This window comes from Pristiophorus japonicus, chromosome 1, assembly GCF_044704955.1.
Source record: "Pristiophorus japonicus isolate sPriJap1 chromosome 1, sPriJap1.hap1, whole genome shotgun sequence".
Taxonomy (NCBI): Eukaryota; Metazoa; Chordata; class Chondrichthyes; family Pristiophoridae; genus Pristiophorus; species Pristiophorus japonicus.
In genome coordinates, this window is record NC_091977.1 from 389001938 (window position 1) to 389025162 (window position 23225).

The 23225-nt window shown below is 46.4% G+C and overlaps 1 protein-coding gene across 1 annotated transcript in view; it reads left to right on the top strand.

The window, feature by feature from the left end:
- Positions 1 to 17924: 17924 nt before the first annotated feature.
- trpa1b (transient receptor potential cation channel, subfamily A, member 1b) overlaps positions 17925 to 23225 on the top strand; it is a 165934-nt gene continuing 160633 nt past the window's right edge. The window contains exons 1-2 of the mRNA XM_070884159.1: positions 17925 to 17991; positions 18190 to 18352. Coding sequence (XP_070740260.1) covers positions 18229 to 18352 — 124 coding nt within the window. The 5' untranslated portion in view covers positions 17925 to 17991; positions 18190 to 18228. The remainder of the gene's footprint in view (positions 17992 to 18189; positions 18353 to 23225) is intronic.

Sequence of the window (23225 nt, forward strand, 5' to 3'; positions counted from 1 at the left end):
GGAGCATCATCCACCTCCACTTCCCCGACCACCTCTTCCTCCCAAAAGCTGCTAGCCCCGCTCTCTGAGGCCACTGTCTCCTGTGTGACATTCATAGAGATGTATTCCTCCTCCTGTGCAACATCTGCCTCAGTCGAAGGCTGATGTGCAGATTCCGGTCCGGCTGGTTGATCATCTGAAAGCACAAAGTCAGAGATGAGTGGTTACCTGCAGGGGAGTGGGCCAGGAACAGGAAATGCATTTGTAAATGTCAGTCTCATGGAAAGAGCTGAAGGATTGTGGTGTCAAGGCTAAATGGCCTGCTAAACACTGCAAAGGAACTCAACATACCGTCACTGTTCCAATGGGGTTCAGCCTCACCTGCCCCCACTGCACCAACTTGAGTGCCCATCAGGGCCGAGATGTGTTCCTCCAATGCAATAATGGCCTGGAGGTCAGGGGACCCCTCCTCCAGTCCTCATATGCTTCCTTCGATTGTGGGTGAGCTTGGCCTGCAAGATTAAAGAGAATGTCAGAGTTAGTGCCCTTCTATCAGTCTGTCCCAAGTGCCTTACATAGTTGAGTACATGTTACTGTATGAGAGTCTTCACAGGTTGAGGACATTGAGATAAGCTATGTGTTCTTGGTTTGTTAATGCTTGAATGAAGGGGCCAGGACCTAACAGCAATGGTGAGGCTACCATCTTCCACATGCATATGAAGAGTGAGGAGGTAACAAGATGAGGGGTGGGTGTGAAGAACAGATGAGGAAGGTTACCAGCGCTTGCAGGCCCTTGGAGTGGCTGAAACTGCAAATGCAAACGTTGCATCTCACCTCACCCAGGTAAAGTATGGGGCCCGACACACTCACATGGAGCACAGACTGCACATTGAGTTGACAGCATGGCATGGTCAGGGTAATGTCGTTCCACTTCTTGCAGCATTGAGTAGCTGTCCTGTGCACCGTGTCACTCGCTGACACTCTTTCAGCCACTTCCCTCCATAGGTGTTGAATGACCTGCGGCTGTGGCCTTCTCCCAGCCTCTGCCCTCAGTAGTTCCCGACGCCTCTCCAGGGGCTGAAGGAGTGCATCGATGGTGGCGTCCGAGAAGCGGTGAGCATGCTGGCGGTGCTGCTGCTGCATCTGCCATTTTCACCGTCTGACTGAATGGATAGGAAGCGAATATAACCATGAGGCGGTGAGGTGCCCAATCACTGCCTCAATTGAATGCAGGTGGCGCAGCTCCAAATGCTGCTCAATGCATTGGCCGAAAGTGGCAAATCATTAATTGAAAAACGTGGCAAACATGGCAATTTTGTAAAAATGCTACTGTTGCCGCCTCACTTAATGCCGTTTACAGCCTCCAGAGTAGTGTGCAAAACCATAATTTAAAGCTGCAATCCACTTTTCAGGCAGCAAAAATGAATTTTACTGTTCCAGGTGGAAAATGCCACCTGGCGTTAAAATCTGCATTCAGCTAGTGTCACCCAATTTTGACCCCTTAGTTTTGAATGAGCTATAACTTTCTCCAACTAAACACTGTTTCGACCAGAGCCATCGGGCAAAAAATTGGATAGGACCAGAAAATGGGTGGTGTCATGGCCCAACGATGTTAAGCTGTGCCGGGTCAAAGTGGTGTCGGTAGCATGCAAAATTTGTGCTCAGTCCTCATTAACATGATTATCGTCTTGATTTCAGTGCTAAAACTGCTACTCATTGGGTTTCCGCTGAACAGGTGGGCCAATATCAGGTCCAATCTAAGTCCTATTCATGTTTGGAACAGGCTTTGGCCTAGAAATTGGATACAGCTAAGAGGTTAAGATGTGTCATCTGAAAATAGTCTAGGTAGCACGCAAAATTCATGCTCATTCTTCATTAACTTGATTGTAGTCATGATTTCAGCGTTAAAACTGATGCTCATTGGCTTAACACTCAACAGGTGGACCAATATTGGGTGCGGTTTAATGCACAGTCATGATTGCCACATGCTTTTTCCATTACTTAAAGAGGAGGTGCATTAATGCTGCAGCACCTCATTGTCAGGGTGGTTGTGTCTTTTGAACAAGCTCAAGGACAAGCAAGAACCGGTTACGAAACTTCATGTCAGATCATAATGAAGCTCTTCAGGCGTTGATATTTGTGGTGGAGAGGAGGCGAGCAGTCCTACATCCACATACTGGCAGGAGGCCCTCGCCATACACATGTGGCATGAGATCATATACCATATCAAGGCCAGCACTGTTGTCCCCTGGACCCACACCCATTACTGGAAGAAGTTTAATTTACTCATACAAATGGTCAAGATGAGTGTATGCTACAGCAAGTGCCACATACCATCATCTGCACCACAAGCTTCATGTACTGCTCAATTCACCACACCCCCAGCACTCACAAAGCAACAATCTCTACCTATTAACACTCACGCCCACATCTCACACCTTGGACACATGGACAACTATTCAACTATGGCAACACATCATCCAAACACATTGCACTAAATTCACTCAACACATTTCTTTCTCTTGCAGGCCAAGGTTGCACATAATGGAGTTTGAGGAATGGTGCAAGGAGGAGGGATTCAAATTCCTGGGACATTGGAACCGGTTCTGGGGGAGGTGGGACCAGTACAAACCGGACGGTCTGCGACTGGGCAGGACCGGAACCGATGTCCTAGGCAAAGTGTTTGCTAGTGCTGTTGGGGAGGGTTTAAACTAAAAAGGCAGGGGGATGGGAATCAATGCAGGGAGGCAGAGGGAAGTAACAAGGGGGCATAGAAACATAGACATAGAAACATAGAAACATAGAAAATAGGTGCAGGAGCAGGCCATTCAGCCCTTCTAGCCTGCACCGCCATTCAATGAGTTCATGGCTGAACATGAAACTTCAGTACCCCCTTCCTGCTTTCTCGCCATAACCCTTGATCCCCCGAGTAGTAAGGACTTCATCTAACTCCCTTTTGAATATATTTAGTGAATTGGCCTCAACTACTTTCTGTGGTAGAGAATTCCACAGGTTCACCACTCTCTGGGTGAAGAAGTTTCTCCTCATCTCGGTCCTAAATGGCTTACCCCTTATCCTCAGATTGTGACCCCTGGTTCTGGACTTCCCCAACATTGGGAACATTCTTTCTGCATCTAACCTGTCTAAACCCGTCAGAATTTTAAACGTTTCTATGAGGTCCCCTCTCATTCTTCTGAACTCCAGTGAATACAAGCCCAGTTGATCCAATCTTTCTTGATAGGTCAGTCCCGCCATCCCGGGAATCAGTCTGGTGAACCTTCGCTGCACTCCCTCAATAGCAAGAATGTCCTTCCTCAAGTTAGGAGACCAAAACTGTACACAATACTCCAGGTGTGGCCTCACCAAGGCCCTGTACAACTGTAGCAACACCTCCATGCCCCTGTATTCAAATCCCCTCGCTATGAAGGCCAACATGCCATTTGCTTTCTTAACCGCCTGCTGTACCTGCATGCTAACCTTCAATGACTGATGTACCATGACACCCAGGTCTCGTTGCACCTTCCCTTTTCCTAATCTGTCACCATTCAGATAATAGTCTGTCTCTCTGTTTTTACCACCAAAGTGGATAACCTCACATTTATCCACATTATACTTCATCTGCCATGCATTTGCCCACTCACCTAACCTATCCAAGTCACTCTGCAGCCTAATAGCATCCTCCTCGCAGCTCACACTGCCACCCAACTTAGTGTCATCCGCAAATTTGGAGATACTGCATTTAATCCCCTCGTCTAAATCATTAATGTACAATGTAAACAGCTGGGGCCCCAGCACAGAACCTTGCGGCACTCCACTAGTCACTGCCTGCCATTCTGAAAAGTACCCGTTTACTCCTACTCTTTGCTTCCTGTCTGACAACCAGTTCTCAATCCACGTCAGCACACTACCCCCAATCCCATGTGCTTTAACTTTGCACATTAATCTCTTGTGTGGGACCTTGTCGAAAGCCTTCTGAAAGTCCAAATATACCACATCAACTGGTTCTCCTTTGTCCACTTTACTGGAAACATCCTCAAAAAATTCCAGAAGATTTGTCAAGCATGATTTCCCTTTCACAAATCCATGCTGACTTGGACCTATCATGTCACCATTTTCCAGATGCACTGCTATGACATTCTTAATAATTGATTCCATCATTTTACCCACTACTGAGGTCAGGCTGACCGGTCTATAATTCCCTGTTTTCTCTCTCCCTCCTTTTTTAAAAAGTGGGGTTACATTGGCTACCCTCCACTCCATAGGAACTGATCCAGAGTCAATGGAATGTTGGAAAATGACTGTCAATGCATTCGCTATTTCCAAGGCCACCTCCTTAAGTACTCTAGGATGCAGTCCATCAGGCCCTGGGGATTTATCGGCCTTCAATCCCATCAATTTCCCCAACACAATTTCCCGACTAATAAAGATTTCCCTCAGTTCCCCCTCCTTACTAGACCCTCTGACCCCTTTTATATCCGGAAGGTTGTTTGTATCCTCCTTAGTGAATACCGAACCAAAGTACTTGTTCAATTGGTCTGCCATTTCTTTGTTTCCCGTTATGACTTCCCCTGATTCTGACTGCAGGGGACCTACGTTTGTCTTCACCAACCTTTTTCTCTTTACATACCTATAGAAACTTTTGCAATCCGCCTTAATGTTCCCTGCAAGCTTCTTCTCGTACTCCATTTTCCCTGCCCTAATCAAACCCTTTGTCCTCCTCTGCTGAGTTCTAAATTTCTCCCAGTCCCCAGGTTCGCTGCTATTTCTGGCCAATTTGTATGCCACTTCCTTGGCTTTAATACAATCCCTGATTTCCCTAGATAGCCACGGTTGAGCCACCTTCCCTTTTTTATTTTTACGCCAGACAGGAATGTACAATTGTTGTAATTCATCCATGCGGTCTCTAAATGTCTGCCATTGCCCATCCACAGTCAACCCCTAAGTATCATTCACCAATCTATCCTAGCCAATTCACGCCTCATACCTTCAAAGTTACCCTTCTTTAAGTTCTGGACCATGGTCTCTGAAATTACTGTTTCATTCTCCATCCTAATGCAGAATTCCACCATATTATGGTCACTCTTCCCCAAGGGGCCTCGCACAATGAGATTGCTAATTAATCCTCTCTCATTACACAACACCCAGTCTAAGATGGCCTCCCCCCTAGTTGGTTCCTCAACATATTGGTCTAGAAAACCATCCCTTATGCACTCCAGGAAATCCTCCTCCACTGTATTGCTTCCAGTTTGGCTAGCCCAATCTATGTGCATATTAAAGTCACCCATTATAACTGCTACACCTTTATTGCATGCACCCCTAATTTCCTGTTTGATGCCCTCCCCAACATCCCTATTACTGTTTGGAGGTCTGTACACAACTCCTACTAACGTTTTTTGCCCTTTGGTGTTCTGCAGCTCTACCCATATAGATTCCACATCATCCAAGCTAATGTCTTTCCTAACTATTGCATTAATCTCCTCTTTAACCAGCAATGCTACCCCACCTCCTTTTCCTTTTATTCTATCCTTCCTGAATGTTGAATACCCCTGAATGTTGAGTTCCCAGCCCTGATCATCCTGGAGCCACGTCTCCGTAATCCCAATCACATCATATTTGTTAACATCTATTTGCACAATTAATTCATCCACCTTAGTGCGGATACTCCTTGCATTAAGACACAAAGCCTTCAGGCTTGTTTTTTTAACACCCTTTGTCCTTTTAGAATTTTGCTGTACAGTGGCCCTTTTTGTTCTTTGCCTTGGGTTTCTCTGCCCTCCACTTTTCCTCATCTCCTTTCTGTCTTTTGCTTTTGTCTCCTTTTTGTTTCCCTCTGTCTCCCTGCATTGGTTCCCATCCCCCTGCCATATTAGTTTAAATCCTCCCCAACAGCACTAGCAAACACTCCCCCTAGGACATTGGTTCCAGTCCTGCCCAGGTGCAGACCGTCCGGTTTGTACTGGTCCCACCTCCCCCAGAACCGGTCCCAATGCCCCAGGAATTTGAATCCCTCCCTGCTGCACCACTGCTCAAGCCACGTATTCATCTGCGCTATCCTGCGATTCCTACTCTGACTATCACGTGGCACTGGTAGCAATCCCGAGATTACTACTTTTGAGGTCCTACTTTTTAATTTAGCTCCTAGCTCCTTAAATTCGTTTCGTAGGACCTCATCCCTTTTTTTACCTATGGGGCAGAAGCAAAAGGTAGGAAGGAGAAAAGCAAGAGTGGAGGGCAGAGAAATCAAGGGCAAAAATCAAAAGGGCCACATTACAACATAATTCTAAACGGTCAAAGAGTGTTAAAAAAACAAACCTGAAGGCTCTGAGTCACAATGCGAGGATCATTCGTGATAAGATGGATGAATTGACTGCGCAGATAGCTGTTAACGGATATGATGTAATTGGGATTACGGAGACATTGCTCCAAGGTAACCAAGGCTGGGAATTCAACATCCAGGAATATTCAATATTCAGGAAGGACAGACAGAAAGGAAAAGGAGGTGGAGTAGTGTTACTGGTTAAAGAGGAGATTAACGCAATAATAAAGAAGGACATTAGCGTGGATGATGTGGAATCTATATGGGTAGAGCTGCGAAACACTAATACTTCTCCACAGTATTGCTACCAATTTGGTTAGCCCAATCAATATGTAGATTAAGATCACCCATGATAACTGCTGCACCCTTATTGCACACGTCCCTAATTTCCTGTTTGATGCCATTCCCAACCTCACTACTACTGTTTGGTGGTCTGTATACAACTCCCATTAATGCAGAAAACATTAAAACATTAACCAAACTGTGGAGGAGGATTTCCTGGAGTGTATAAGGGATGGTTTTCGAGACCAATATGTCAAGGAACCAACTAGAGAATAGGCCATCCTAGACTGGGTCTAGTGTAACGAGAGAGGATTAATTAGCAATCTGGTCGTGCGGGGCCTTTTGGGGAAGAGTGACCATAATATGGTAGAATTCTTCATTAAGATGGAGAGCGACACATTTAATTCAGAGACTAGGGTCCTGAACTTAAAGAAAGGAAACTTCGACGGTATGAGACGTGAATTGGCTAGGAGAGACTGGAGAATGATACTTAAAGGGTTGACATTGGATAGGCAATGGCAGACATTTAAATATCACATGGATGAACTACAACAGTTCTACATCCCTGTGTGGCGTAAGAATAAAAAAGGGAAGGTGGCTCAACCGTGGCTAACAAGGGAAATTGGGGAAAGTGTTAAGTCCAAGGAAGAGGCATATAAATTGGCCAGAAAAAGCAACAAACCTGACGACTGGGAGAAATTTAGAATTCAGCAGAGGAGCACTAAGGGTTTAATTAAGAGGGGGAAAATAGAACATGAGAGTAAGCTTGCAGGGAACATAAAAACTGACTGCAAAAGCTTCTATGGATATATGACGATAAAAAGATTAGTGAAGACTAATGTAGGTCCCTTGCAGTCAGAATCAGGTGAATTCATAATGGGGAACAAGGAAATGGCAGACCAATTGAACAAATACTTTGGTTCTGTCTTCACTAAGGAAGACACAAATAACCTCTCGAAATTACTAAAGGACCGAGGGTCTAGCGAGAAGAGGGAACTGAGGGAAATCCTTATTAGTGAGGAAATGGTGTTAGGAAAATTGAAGGGACTGAAGGCCAATAAATCCCCAGGGCCTGATATTCTGCATCCCAGAGCACTTAAGGAAGTGGCCCGAGAAATAGTAAATTCATTGGTGGTCATTTTCTAACATTCCATGGACTCTGGTTCAGTTCCTATGGATTGGAGGGTAGCTAATGTTACCCCACTTTGAAAAAAAGGAGGGAGAAAGAAAACAGGGAATTATAGACTGGTTAGCCTGACATCGGTGGTAGGGACAATGTTGGAATCAATTATTAAAGATATAATAGCAGCGCATTTGGAAAGCAGTGATAGGATCGGTCCAAGTCAGTATGGATTTATGAAAGGGAAATCATGCTTGACAAATCTTCTAGAGTTTTTTGAGGATGTAACTAGTAGAGTGGATAAAGGAGAACCAGTGGATGTGATGTATTTGGACTTTCAAAAGGCTTTTGACAAGGTCCCATACAGATTAGTGTGCAAAATTAAGGCACCTGGTATTGGGGGTAATGTATTGACATGGATAGAGAACTGGTTGGCAGACAGGAAGCAAAGAGTGGGAATAAACGGGTCCTTTTCAGAATGGCAGGCAGTGACTAGTGGGGTGCCGCAGTGTTCAGTGCTGGGACCCCAGCTATTTACAATATATATTAATGATTTAGACAAAGGAATTGAATGTAATATCTCCAAGTTTGCAGATGACACTAAGGTGGGTGGCAATGCGAGCTGCGAGGAGGATGCTAGGAGGCTGTAGGAGGATTTGGACATATTAGGTGAATATACTGCATCTGCCATGCATTTGACCAATGTGGATAAGTGAGGTAATCCACTTTGGTGGCAAAAACAGGAAGGCAGATTATTGTCTGAATGGTGACAGTGTAGTAAAAGGGGAGGTGCAACGAGACGTAGGTGTCATGGTACATCAGTCAATGAAGGTAGGCATGCAGATACAGCAGACAGTGAAGAAAGCACACTGGCTTTCATAGCGAGGGGATTTGAGTATAGGAGCAGGGAGGTCTTACTGCAGTTGTACAGGGCCTTGGTGAGACACCACCTTGAGTATTGTGTGCAGTTTTGGTCTCCTAGTCTGAGGAAGGACATTCTTGCTATTGAGGGAGTGCGGCGAAGGTTCACCAGACTGATTCCCGGGATGGAAGGAGTGACATATGAGGAAAGACTGGATCGGCTAGGCTTATATTTACTGGAGTTTAGAAGAATGAAAGGGGATCTCGTTGAAACGTATAAAATTCTGATGGGACTGGACAGGTTAGATGCAGGAAGAATCTTCCCGATGTTGGGGAAGTCCAGAACCAGGGGACACAGTCTAAGGATAAGGGGTAAGCCATTTAGGTTCGAGATGAGGAGAAACTTCTTCACTCAGAGAATTGTGAACCTGTGGAATTCTCTACCACAGAAAGTTGTTGAGGCCAGTTTGTTAGATGTATTCAAAAGGGAGTTCGATGTAGTCCTTACTACTAGGGGTATCAAGGGGTATGGAGAGAAAGCAGGAATGGGGTACTGAAGTTGCATGATCAGCCATGATCATATTGAATGGTGGTGCAGGCTGGAAGAGCCAAATGGCCTACTCCTGCGCCTATTTTTTATGTTTCTATAATCACCGCGAGCAGGAGCAGAAAGGCGGGGCCAGGTGGACATTCAACAACTAAGCCAGCTCGAGGAGCGAGTACTGCAGATCATCGGGTGCCATGTCGTCGACACTGTGGTAACCACAAGGTTGAACCCCTTGGGGACAACAACGGTATGGATATTCCTAAATCCTTTTTCTCACATCCTACTTCCCTCTCAGCTCACAATCTTTTCTCACTTTCAAGCAACTCATGCTGTATGCAAGCAGTTCTGGCTTCCGCCTCCCCTCACCACAACCCATCTCTTGCACCCTCCTGCTTTCAGATAATCAACAAGCAGCCGAGCAGTCTATCCACGAAGGCACCACTAACAGTGAAGGGGGAGAAGAGGAGGAGGAAGAAGACACCGCAGCACTGCATCTCTCATCGCAGACACCAGCTCAGAAACTGAGGCGAATGTAGAAGTGGAATCGGCACAGGGTGAGGCACCGGACATGAGTGGGCTGCAGCAAGACCAGGGGGACAGTATAGCTCAGGGGGCCAGTTCCCTGGAGGGCGAGATCACGTGCGAATTGTGCTGCACAGGACTTAGATGAGGATCTCAATGGGATGGCCTTCAGAAGAAGGGTGATTGGCATACACACAGAAATGATGGGTGCAATGGCAAAGCTGACAGAGAGCCTCTCGGCAATGTCAAGGAGTGTGGAGGAGTCTGCCTCCAACATTGCATGGGGCTCTCAGCTGAACGTGGAGCCCAGGGTTTCCAGTCTGGCAATGATTGTACACTCCCTGAGAGACCGTGGTGACCCAGACGGTGCTCATGATAATGTCACAGCTTCCATTGCAGCACAGGCAGAAGCGACCTGATGTCTTACTGCTGCAGCGGAAGCACAGATGCTCTCATGCAGTCTCAGCATGATGCTCAGACCGCTGTCATGGAATTACAACTTGAAGACACCCAAGCTCTGACTATCACCATCATGGCTTGGTTTACCACCATCGACTGGAGCTTGCAGGATGTCACAGCAGGCCAGTAATCTGTGCTCTAACGGATTGCTAGGCATGCTGAGGCACCACCCCGAGGGAATGGCAGTGGGTCAGTGGAGCAAGACCCTGCTGTCCACTCTCAGCATGGCAGCATTCCTGTCCCCACCACTGCCACTCCACCATTGCCCTTGCCGCTGCCTGTTAGCCAGCCAGCCCAGTCTGCTGCCATCCATGCTGAGCCGGGCCTTCTAGGTCCAGAGCTGCCCGAGGTCATCCTACAAGGCCATTTGAAGTCTTCCCCGTGGAAACTCAGCAGCCTTCCACCAACCATGCTGCAGCCACTAGGGAAGCATTTCATAGGAGCACCAGGTTCAAAAAACCCACACGATAGCTGACACTAAGGGATTGTACAAGGATGATTAATTGATAGTATTAGTCTAAATATTTGTGATGATTATTGATAAATTTATTAAGTTTGTTTTGAATCTTTAGTGGTGTCTTTCATTTTGGCTTTATGTCCAGGAGAACACTATGATTTTCTGTGAGACAGGGATGGTATGATGCGGATGTGGTGAGCAACAAGGGGCCCAAGTTCCCCCAGGAGTTGCTCCGTTTTTTTTGGAGCAAATTGATTTTTCTGGAGTATCTTAAAAGTCGCAATTCTGCACATTTAATTTGCTCCAGTGTAAGTGAGTTAGTTAGGATATTTTTTAGTTTCATTTTGTTTTGTTCAAAAAGGGACGTTACCAGCCACCTAAGCCTCTTTTGGCCATTTAAATTCAATTTGGCCAGCCAATAGTTGCTCCAAACTAAGTTAGGCCAGCGTATGTGGCCACTTGTGTCTGCAAAGAAAAACCTTGTGGAGAGTTAAGAAATCAGCTCAGGTAGACAGAGATGGGTGGGGGGGGAGCAGCGGGACCACGGGGGACGGGGGCAGGGGGAGAGAAGCACAGACGACCTTGCAAAGCTCTAAACACCTTCATAACAACTAATACAGATCTTGAACAGTAACTTTTGCATAATTTACACATTCCACTATATAAAGCTTCATAAAATATGCACTTTTTAATATCATTCATATCAGAAGTTAAATTTTGATGGTGCTGACTGCCTTTCTTACTGCTCTTGTCAGCAGACAGTCGAGGGACAACTTTTCTAATTTGAGCAGCTTGTTCTTTTTCTAAATCATTTAAATAAACTCTCCTCTTCCCCCCCACCCTCGCCCATCAAAACTCTTGCCCCCCGCCAATCAAAAGTCTCCCCGCACCAACCTGTTTCTTGTCGTCCTCAGAGTGGTTTGAGTCGAACTCGATTTTATAAAGTCCAAAAGGGATATTGTCTTTAGGCATTAATGCTTTGAAATTTCTTGACACAGATGTGATCAGTGACACAAACCAGTAGCTTCATCCCCCCAGTATTGCGTCTCGAAGAATTCCACCGCAAACGTGCTGTATGACTCCTGGTGCTGATCTGGTGGCCCGGACTCGAGCCACGCCTCCCCCCGTGCCCCCCCCCCAACCTCATCCCTGGGCTCCTCCAATTCCTGGTCCTGCTCCCCTGGGCTCCTCCAGCTCCTGCTCCTGCTTCCTCGGGCTCCCCCACAAGCTTCCCTCTACACACACCGCGCGCACACTCCGCCAACTGAACGGGAGGGGCAGCACTGGCAGCAGAGGATGCAGGCAATGGGGTTCCGCGAGGCTACAACAATGAACTGGAGTCTAAGTGAACGTGGGAAGGCAGTGGCCGGCCTGTGCGGCAGGCCACTCGGCCCGGGATAGGGGCGGCGAACATCGGGTCATCCCTTCAGCCAGGGATAGGGGTGGCGAGCATCGGGACGTGCTGGGAGGGCGAGGAGCTACTGCGCATGCGCACAGAATCCACTGCGCATGCGCACAGCTGCTGGCACTGTTTTCAGTGCAGTGCTGTAGCTCCACACCCCACTGTGATTGCCACGCCGCACCAGACCCTAGGACAGTCTACGGAGTGGGGAGAATCTGCAGCTATATTTTCGGCGCCGTTTTTGGAGTAGAAAGTTGGTGCACCACGGGTGAGTGTGCTGGAAAAAGTGGTTGGAGAAACTTGTTGTCCTTAAGGATCTGGGGTTTCATTGATTGGAATCAGAGTCTGCTGAGCTGTTCATGTACAGCCCGTCCAGATGGATGACTGGGTGCCTGCCTCCTCTTCCTCTTGCTCTTCATTCTCCCCCTCTCCCTTGTCCTCCTCCTGAGGTGGTACCACAATCCCTGCTGGCAAGGGCTGCACCCTCATGACGGCCAACTTGTGAAGCATGCAACAAATCACCATGAAATGGGACACTTGCTCCGCCGACTACTGGACGGTTCCTCCCAAGTGGTCATGGCAACAGAACCGTTGCTTCAATATCCTCTCCCTCCCTCTGTGCCCATCTTCCCGCTCTCCCTCCCTCTCTCTGTGCCTCTCCCTCTCTCAATATCCTGATTGTCTGATCGATGACGCTCCTGCTGGAAGCATGGCTCGCATTATGAGTGCGGGGCGCGGGTGCTGGGGCTGCAGAAAGGAGTCATGAGCCAGGTGGAGAGTGGATAGCCCTTGTCTCTGAGCAGCCACCCTCATGTTTGATGTGTTGGCTGATAGATTTCTGGCACACCGGACTGGTGCAGGGTTAAGGCATCATGGCTGCTGCCAGGATAGTGGGCATTGACATTGAAGATGAGCTTACAAAAGATCTCAAGATTGTTATACGGTGTCCGCAAAGCTACATGTGTGCAGTCAATGGCGCTCTGCACCATGGGGAAGTCCACGATCCTGGCAAAGCCACATAAGTGCTCATCCTGCTTCTCTCTGCTGATAGAAAAGCAAACGTAATCCCTTCTCCTGGTGTAGAGAGCCTCAGTGACTGCCTGGATGAAATGATGGACTGCAATGTCTCCTGCTCATCCTCATCATCATAGGCAGTCCCTCAGAATCGAGGAAGACTTGCTTCCACTCTTAAAATGAGTCCTTAGGTGGCTGAACAGTCCAATACAAGAACCACAGTCCCTGTCACAGGTAGGACAGATAGCCATGAAGGGAGAGGGTGGGTGGGACAGGTTTGCCGCATGCTCTTTCCACTGCCTGCGCTTGATTTCAGCATGCTCTCGGCGATGAGACTCGAGGTGCTCGGCGCCTTCCTGGATGCACTTCCTCCACTTAGGGCGATCTTTGGCCAGGGACTTCCAGGTGTCAGTGGGGATGTTGCACTTTATCAGGGAGGCTTTTAGGGTGTCCCTGTAAGATTTCCTCTGCCCCCCCCCCCTTTGGTTCATTTGCTGTGAAGGAGTTCCAAGTAGAGCACTTGCTTTGGGAGTCTCGTGTCTGGCATGCGAGCGATGTGGCCTGCCCAGCGGAGCTGATCAAGTGTGGTCAGTGCTTCAATGCTGGGGATGTTGGCCTGGACGAGGACACTGATGTTGGTGCGTCTGTCCTCCCAGGGGATTTGTAGGATCTTACGGAGACATCGCTGGTGGGATTTCTCCAGCGACTTCAAGTGTCTACTGTACATGGTCCATGTCTCTGAACCATACAGGAGGGCGAGTATTACTACAGCCCTGTAGATCATGAGCTTGGTGGCAGTTTTGAGGGCCTGGTCTTCAAACACACTTTTCCTCAGGTGGCCAAAGGCTGCACTGGAAACGGTGTTGAATCTCACCGTCAATGTCTTCTCTTGTTGATAAGAGGTTGCCGAGGTATGGGAAATGGTCCACGTTGTCCAGGGCCACGCTGTGCGGTGAGGACAGGCTGGTGGAGGACCTTTCTCTTACAGATGTTTAACGTAAGGCCCATGCTTTCGTACGCCTCAGTAAATACGTCGACTACAGACTGGAAGGATCTGATGCTGGAGAAATTGTGGGCCATGGTGAACTTGACTGCCACTGGGGAGCCGTGGTCACCCTGCTCTCAAGCTGCAGGTCTGGTTGCAGGAAGTGGCAGAGTTCTGTGACACCTCCTTGGTGAAATGGAGCCTCCTAATACACTGCTCCTTGCTTAAGTGAATATAAGAGAAATGCTCTCGAAAGACCCTCAGTGGGTAAGGCTACTTTCTGCTCCATCTACGTTAGTGTCAGCTGTGGCTCAGTGGGTAGCATTCTCGCCTCAGTCAGAAGGTTGTGGGTTCAAGTCCCACTCCAGGGACTTGAGCACAAAATAATCTAGGCTGACACTCCAGGGAGCACTATATTGTCGAGGTACCGTATTTCAGATGAGATGTTAAACCAAGGCCCCATTTGCTCTCTCAAGTGGACGCAAGAGATCCCATGACACTATTTCGAAGAACAGCAGGGTAGTTATCCCCAGTACCCTGGGCAATATTTATCCCTCATTCAACATAACAAAAAACAGATTATATGGTCATTGCTGTTTGTGAGAGCTTGCTTGGGGGCAAATTGGCTGCTGCGTTTCCTACATTACAACAGCGGCTACACTCCAAACGTACTTCATTGGCTGTAAAGCGCTTTGAGATGTCCAGTGGTCGTGAAAGGCGCTATATAAATCCAAGTCTTTTATCTTTTCTTCTTCTTTGCTGCCTCCACTCCCTCTCCCCAAGCTACTCGAGTGTGAGGTGGACTGCCAGTAGAGCCCCCATGACTGTGAGCAAGTGTTGCGAGCAGAAGCCTTTCAATAAGCATCAATGTACTCTCCACTTGCAACAACTCTCCCTGTTACCTTAGAACTTTGAATGAAGTTCATAAAGCAGCTGGAGTTGCAGAAAGTTGCACATAGCCAATCAAACTGCTCTGTTTGGTGCAAGTTGTTGCTGATGATCCCTTTAAATATCGCTGTTGGAGCCTCCTTCCTGTTTGTCAATGCTTGCTCAGCTGGCCGCATTATGGCATGCCGGTAAGTGGAAAGACGAAGTTGAAAATGGCAGATTGGGTGTTAAGTGAGCGTTGCACACTCCCTGACATCATAATCGCCATCATTTTCAGGAACGTGGGTATCGGCAGCGCTGCCGGCCACTAGAAAATGGTGGCCGATGCAGGACCCGCTAGCAACCGATGCAGGACCCGCTGGCAGCGGGTGGAAGTGCAGTGGCAGCCAATGTTCCCCCATGAATCTGGCAGTAACGGGTGGCATTAAACCCCCAAATTTTCAGCCCCCACCACAAACTTCATATCCTTGTCACTGACTCCTATTCAACTTTAAGCTTTCAATCCCGTATCCTCTCCATCACAGAGACCATGTAATTCCACTTTTGTTACACAAGCACTACTTCAGGCCATTCGTTGCTGAAACCCTTATTCATGCCTTTGTCAAGTTCAGGCTCGATTAATGCAATGTTCTCCTGGATGGCCTCCCATTCTCCATTAACTCTAGCTCATCCAACATCATCATCATTCTCCACTAACTCTTGCTCATCCAAAACCCCTGCTGCTCACACCATCATGCTCACCTATCACCTATCCTTACTGTCCTACATTGGCTCCTGGTCTCCCAAATTCAAATTTTAAATTCTGATCCATGTGTTTCAATCCCTCCATGGCCTCAGCCCTCTCTGTCTCTGTAACTTCCAAAAGACCTTACTGTCTGTCCTTCAGACTCTTGCCTCTTGTATGCTCCCCATCTTCCACGCTACCATTGGCAGTCTTCACCTGCCTAGGTCACATCTTTTGGAATTGCTGCATAAACCCCTCCACTTCTCCAGCACCTTGAAACTTGCCTCTTAGACCGAGCTTTTTGTCACCCCTGCTAATCTCGTCTTCTTTCATTCGACATCCATTTTCTCCCTTAAAGGCATCTATGCTATTAATCTCAATTATTCCATATCCTAATTACTCACTGAGTAAAGAATGTTTCTCCCGAATTCATTTATTGTATTTATTAGTGACTATCTAATATATTGACCCCTAGTTTTGGACTCCCCACAAAGTGGGACCATCTTCTCTACGTTTACTCTATCAAGCTCCTTCATAATTTTAAAGACCTCTATTAGGTCATTCCTCAGCCTTCTCTTTTCTTGAGAAAAGAGCTCCAGCCTTGGTCATTGCCTGGCACTTATGTGGTGTGAATGTTACTTTCCACTTATCAGCTCAAGCCTGGATATTGTCTAGGTCTTGCTGCATGTGGGCATTATCTGAGAAATTACAAATGAAGCTGAAAGTGTAATCATCAGTGAACAGACCTTGTGACAGAGGGAAGCTCATTGATGAAGTAGCTGAAGATTGTTGGGCCTAGGACACTGCCCTGAGGAACTCCTGCGGCATTGTCATGGGGCTGAGATGATTGGCCTCAAACAATCACAACCATCTTCCTTTGTGCCAGGTTTGACTCCAGCCAGTGGAGCGTTTTCTCCCCGATTGACTTCAATTTTACTTGATGTCACACTCACTCAATTGTTGCCTTGATATCAAGGGCAGTCACTCTCACCTCAACTCTGGAATTTAGCCCTTTTGTTCATCCATAAAAAGCAAAGAAGCAGAGAATCAGAAGAGAATGAGAAAAGAAATACAGAAAAAAGGAAAAAAAAATCAATGCTTACATAGCTGCATTGGTAAATATACAGTAGTCAGGATGCACAGGAATAGCAAGGATAAACTAAGATGTTTGATCCATGAGATCAGACCATGTCATGTCATGAGAGCAATGGAACAATGCTTTCCAGCATTTTTGCTGAAACAAAGCTTACCTTATAACTACATGGAAATAAAATGAGACTGCAAAAGAAGGAAGATGAACAATATATTTTGCTTGCATAAATATTGACCCCAAAATTGCTGTCAATGTAACAGTGAGGCTTATAGTGCTCAACGTTATTTATGTGCAAATGCTACAGCAACTTCAGGCAGGAGCAGATACGTGATTAATCATGGAAATCCAAAAGTTGTTGTCGGAGATGCTTCCCGTAAACAGTATCTCGCTGTCTGGTTCCCCATTCAAATGCCTTGAATGGCATGAAGTTCTTGTACTTATGTGGTAGATACAAAGTAAACTCGTCCCAGAAAGCAAAGTCAAGTCATTTCAAGTCTAAGTACATTTTTAATGGCGTGATAAGTGTTATTTACTGTCAGTTAACCTCTCTGACACTGAAAATTAACTAAAAAGTGTGGAGACCAATTCCTTCAGATTTTAGATGAGGTTTGATTTTTTTTTTAAATTGTAAAATATAATTTTTTTAAACTTTCTCTTTCTGTCTCTTTTTCTCTCTTAATCCAATCTTTCTTTCCCTCTCTCTATTTCTCTTTCTGTACCTGATATTACATTGAATTCACCATTCTAAATTACATCTCCTTGTTCAATCTTTACGCTGCTAATTTTACAATCCTTCAATCTGGTTAAGGAGATGCACAGTTGCTTTCTCTGTTCACTCAGATCACAGATGCTTTGTAGAGCTCGCTGCACCGTTTCCATCTTGCCATTCCAGCAACTTGCCACGCAAAATATCATAGAGCTTAAACCGGCAAGAGCTAATCTAACCAGCAGTGGGCATCATTCATTGGCCTGCCACAGCAATTTGTGGGCCATTATTTCAATATATTTCTCAACATATTTTTGAAGCATACGTCAATTAATTGATGATGGTATCTCCACAATTGCTCATCCTAATTACTACTGTCAAATTAACATACTTTGTGTGCTTTATTAATTTTTAGAGTGCTTTCTGTTGTTTTACAGGATCGATACTGTGTAAATGTATGTTCAAAAGAAAATTAAATTGTGCTTGTGGAAAGCAAGGTAAATTATTGGCAGAGGAGTGATGAAAAAATCTACAATGAAAAATCTGTTTAAAAGAGGGCAGCGAAATAATAGTGCTTATTCACCAGCACGAAGTACGCATGAATTAACTTCACAGAAGAGAGCAAACATATTTAAAGTAAGTGTATGAAATGCGGTATTGAAGAAAAAATACTAAACTATTGTCTATGTGAAATATGGCAATTATTTTTTGCTAAAATAAAACATAAATATATCAGATATAACCTCATCAGATATTTAGCACCTCACCAAGAAGTGAAAAATGTTGCTATTCTTGTGAAAATGGGTAACTTTGAAGTTTAATTTTATCTTTTAGCTAATTGATAATGGTGATATAACATTGATTGAAAAGTTAATGGAGGAAGACGTTGACTGCCTCAGCAAAATGGATGAACATAAATCCACCCCACTGCACCATGCTGCTGGAGGAGGTAACCTTGGCATCCTAACATTGATCACCGAACATGCTGACTTTGAAGGTAAGCGGTAATTCGATGATAAAGTAAGAAAGCATGCACTGTTTACATACAATTACACTACTAAGCACATTAATTTATAAGAAGATATTTTAGCACCCCAACCGAGCACCCCAACCGAGCAGGTCTTCTATATCAGTGAATAAACTTTAGCATTGTTGTTGCCAATTTAAGTGTATCTAAGGGTTAAGTCATGGCAGGAGAGCTCGGTCACGTATTATGCTCCTCCTGTACCATGTGGGAACTCGGGGACACTTGACGACTACGTGTGCGGGAAGTGTATCCGCCTCCAGCTCCTGACGGACCGCGTTGCGGAATTGGAGCTGAGGGTGGATTCACTCTGGAGCATCCACAATGCTGAGAATGACGTGAATAGCACATTTAGTGAGTTGGTCTTACCGCAGGTGAAGGGTCCACAGCCAGCTAGGGAATGGAAGACCAGCAGGAAGAGCAGTGCAAGAAAGGAGAGTGCAGGGGTCCCCTGCGGTCATCCCCCTGCAAAACAGATACACTGTTTTGGGTACTGTTGAGGGGGATGACTCATCAGGGGAAGGCAGCAGCAGCCAAGTTCATGGCACCGTGGCTGGCTCTGCTGCACAGGAGGGCAGGAAAAAGAGTGGGAGAGCGATAGTGATAGGGGATTCGATTGTAAGGGGAATAGATAGGCGTTTCTGCGGCTGCAACCTAGACTCCAGGATGGTATGTTGCCTCCCTGGTGCAAGGGTCAAGGATGTCTCGGAGCAGGTGCAGGACATTCTGAAAAGGGAGGGTGAACAGCAAGTTGTCATGGTGCACATTGGTACCAACGAGATTGGTAAAAAAAAGGGATGAGGTCCTACGAGACGAATTTAAGGAACTAGGAGCTAAATTAAAACGTAGGATCTCAAAAGTAGTAATCTCAGGAGTGCTACCAGTGCCTCGTGCTAGTCAGAGTAGGAATCGCAGGATAGCTCAGATGAAAACGTGGCTTAAGCAGTGGTGCAGCAGGGAGGGATTCAAATTCCTGGAGCATTGGAACCGGTTCTGGGGGAGGTGGGACCAGTACAAACTGGACGGTCTGCACCTAGGCAGGACCGGAACCAATGTCCTCGGAGGAGTGTTTGCCAGTGCTGTTGGAGAGGAGATAAACTAATATGGCAGGGGGATGGGAACCAATGCAGAGAGACAGAGGGAAACAAAAAGGAGACAAAAGCAAAAGACAGAAAGGAGATGAGTAAAAGTAAAGGGCAGAGAAACCCAAGGCAAAAAACAAAAAGGGCCACTGTAAAGGGGCTGCAGGAGGGTTCAAAACTAAAAATCATGGTTTAAAAACTAGTATTAAACCTAAACACACGCAGCATTCGAAATAAAGTAAATGAGTTGACGGCACAAATCATTACAAATGGGTATGATTTGGTGGCCATTACAGAAACATGGTTGCAGGGTGACCAAGACTGGGAATTAAATATACAGGGGTATCTGACGATTCGAAAAGATAGACAAGAAGGGAAAGGAGGTGGGATAGCTCTGTTAATAAAGGATGATATCAGGGCAATTGTGAGGGATGATATTGGCTCTACTGAACAAAATGTTGAATCATTGTGGGTGGAGATTAGAGAGAGTAAGGGGAAAAAGTCACTGGTGGGCGTAGTTTATAGGCCCCCAAATAATAACTTCACGGTGGGGCGGGCAATAATCAAGGGAATAATGGAGGCATGTGAAAAAGGAATGGCAGTAATCATGGGGGATTTTAACTTACATATCGATTGGTCAAATCAAATCGCACGGGGTAGCCTGGAGGAGGAATTCATAGAATGCATACGGGATTGTTTCTTATAACAGTATGTTACAGAACCTACAAGGGAGCAAGCTATCTTAGATCTGGTCCTGTGTAATGAGACAGAAATAATAAACGATCTCCGAGTAAAAGATCCTTGAGTGATCACAGTATGGTTGAATTTGTAATACAGATTGAGGTTGAGGAAGTAGTGTCTCAAACGAGCGTACTATGCTTAAATAAAGGGGACTACAGTGGGATGAGGGCAGAGTTGGCTAAAGTAGAGTGGAAACACAGACTAAACGGTGGCACAATTGAGGAACAGTGGAGGACTTTTAAGGAGCTCTTTCATAGTGCTCAACAAAAATATATTCCAGTGAAAAAGAAGGGCGGTAAGAGAAGGGATAACCAGCCGTGGATAACCAAGGAAATAACGGAGAGTATCAAATTAAAAACCAATGCGAATAAGGTGGCCAAGGTTAGTGGGAAACTGGAAGATTGGGAAAATTTTAAACGACAGGAAAGAATGACTAAGAAAGCAATAAAGGAAAGATAGATTACGAAAGTAAACTTGTGCAAAACATAAAAACAGATAGTAAAAGCTTTTACAGATATATAAAACGGAAAAGAGTGACTAAAGTAAATGTTGGTCCCTTAGAAGATGAGAAGGGGGATTTAATAATGGGAAATGTGGAAATGGCTGAGACCTTAAACAATTATTTTGCTTCGGTCTTCACAGTGGAAGACACAGAAACCATGCCAGAAATTGCTGGTCACAGGAATGTGGGAAGGGAGGACCTTGAGACAATCACTATCACTAGGGGGGTAGTGCTGGACAGGCTAATGGGACTCAAGGTCGACAAGTCCCCTGGTCCTGATGAAATGCATCCCAGGGTATTAAAAGAGATGGCGGAAGTTATAGCAGATGTATTCGTTATAATCTACCAAAATTCTCTGGACTCTGGGGAGGTACCAGCGGATTGGAAAGCAGCTAATGTAACACCTCTGTTTAAAAAAGGGGGCAGAGAAAAGGCAGGTAACTACAGGCCGGTTAGTTTAACATCTGTAGTGGGGAAAATGCTTGAAGCTATCATTAAGGAAGAAATAGAGGGACATCTAGATAGGAATAGTGCAATCAAGCAGACGCAGCATGGATTCATGAAGGGGAAATCATGTTTAACTAATTTACTGGAATTTTTTGAGGATATAATGAGCATGGTGGATAGAGGTGTACCGATGGATGTGGTGTATTTAGATTTTCAAAAGGCATTCGATAAGGTGCCACACAAAAGGTTACTGCACAAGATAAAGGTACGCAGAGTCAGTGGAAATGTATTAGCATGGATAGAGAATTGGCTGCCTAATAGAAAGCAGAGAGTCGGGATAAATGGGTCCATTTCGGGATGGAAATCAGTGGTTAGTGGTGTGCCACAAGGATCGGTGCTGGGACCACAACTGTTTACAATATACATAGATGACCTGGAAGAGGGGACAGAGTGTAGTGTAACAAAATTTGCAGATGACACAAAGATTAGTGGGAAAGCGGGTTGTGTGGAGGACACAGAGAGGCTGCAAAGAGATTTAGATAGGTTAAGCGAATGGGCTAAGGTTTGGCAGATGGACTACAATGTCGGAAAGTGTAAGGTCATCCACCTTGGGAAAAACAACAGTAAAAGGGAATATTATTTGAATGGGGAGAAATTACAACATGCCGTGGTGCAGAGGGACCTGGGGGTCCTTGTGCATGAATCCCAAAAATTTAGTTTGCAGGTGCAGCAGGTAATCAGGAAGGCGAATGGAATGTTGGCCTTCATTGAGAGAGGGATGGAGTACGAAAGCAGGGAGGTCCTGCTGCAACTGTATAGGGTATTGGTGAGGCCGCACCTGGAGTACTGCGTGCAGTTTTGGTCACCTTACTTAAGGAAGGATATACTAGCTTTGGAGGGGGTACAGAGACGATTCACTAGGCTGATTCCGGAGATGAGAGGGTTACCTTATGATGATAGATTGAGTAGACTGGGTCTTTACTCGTTAGAGTTCAGAAGGATGAGGGGTGATCTTATAGAAACATTTAAAATAATGAAAGGGATAGACAAGATAGAGGCAGAGAGGTTGTTTGCACTGGTCGGAGAGACTAGAACTAGGGGGCACAGCCTCAAACTACGGGGGAGCCAATTTAAAACCGAGTTGAGAAGGAATTTCTTCTCCCAGAGGATTGTGAATCTGTGGAATTCTCTGCCCAAGGAAGCAGTTGAGGCTAGCTCATTGAATGTATTCAAGTCACAGATAGATAGATTTTTAACCAATAAGGGAATTAATGGTTACGGAGAGCGAGCGGGTAAGTGGAGCTGAGTCCACGGCCAGATCAGCCATGATCTTGTTGAATGGTGGAGCAGGCTCGAGGGGCTAGATGGCCTACTCCTGTTCCTAATTCTTATGTTCTTATGTTCTTATGTTCTTCTGCGTTTCTACCACTCATCGTCTTAACTTACCCGAAGTGAGACACGGGAAGTCTGCCTGTCCCGGGGGGCGGGGGCTTAATTTAAATGGCGTTTGAACTGCAGGCCGACTAAGGGTTGCACAGTTACAGACCTGGCAGCAAAAGCTGGCTGTAGGGAAACAGGATGTTCCAGAGAAATGCACTTTAACCCTGGCAACTGAGCATTCCTCAAATGGTAAGTAGAGGAAAAGCATAGGTCAACAGATTGCCCTCTGCCCCAAATGTGGTGCACATATTGTTTTTTTTTTAGTGGATTCATCACCCCAATCGATGGGCTGGTGTTTCGCACAGTTTTGCCCTCCATTTCCCTCTGCCAGTGTCAGGGCGGCGGGACGGGCTGCGGTGGGGCGGGGCGAGGCAGTGAAGTGCGGCGAGGCGGTGAAGTGCGCGGGGCGGTGAAGTGCGGCGGGGCGAGGTGGTGAAGTGCAGCGGGGCGGTGAAGTGTGGCGGGGCGAACGGTGAAGTGCGGCGAGGCGGTGAAGTGCAGCGGGGCGGTGAAGTGCGGCGGGGCGGTGAAGTGCGGCGGGGCGAGGCGGTGAAGTGCGGCGGGGCGGTGAAGTGCGGCGGGGCGAGGCGGTGAAGTGCGGCGGGGCGGTGAAGTGCGGCGGGGCGGTGAAGTG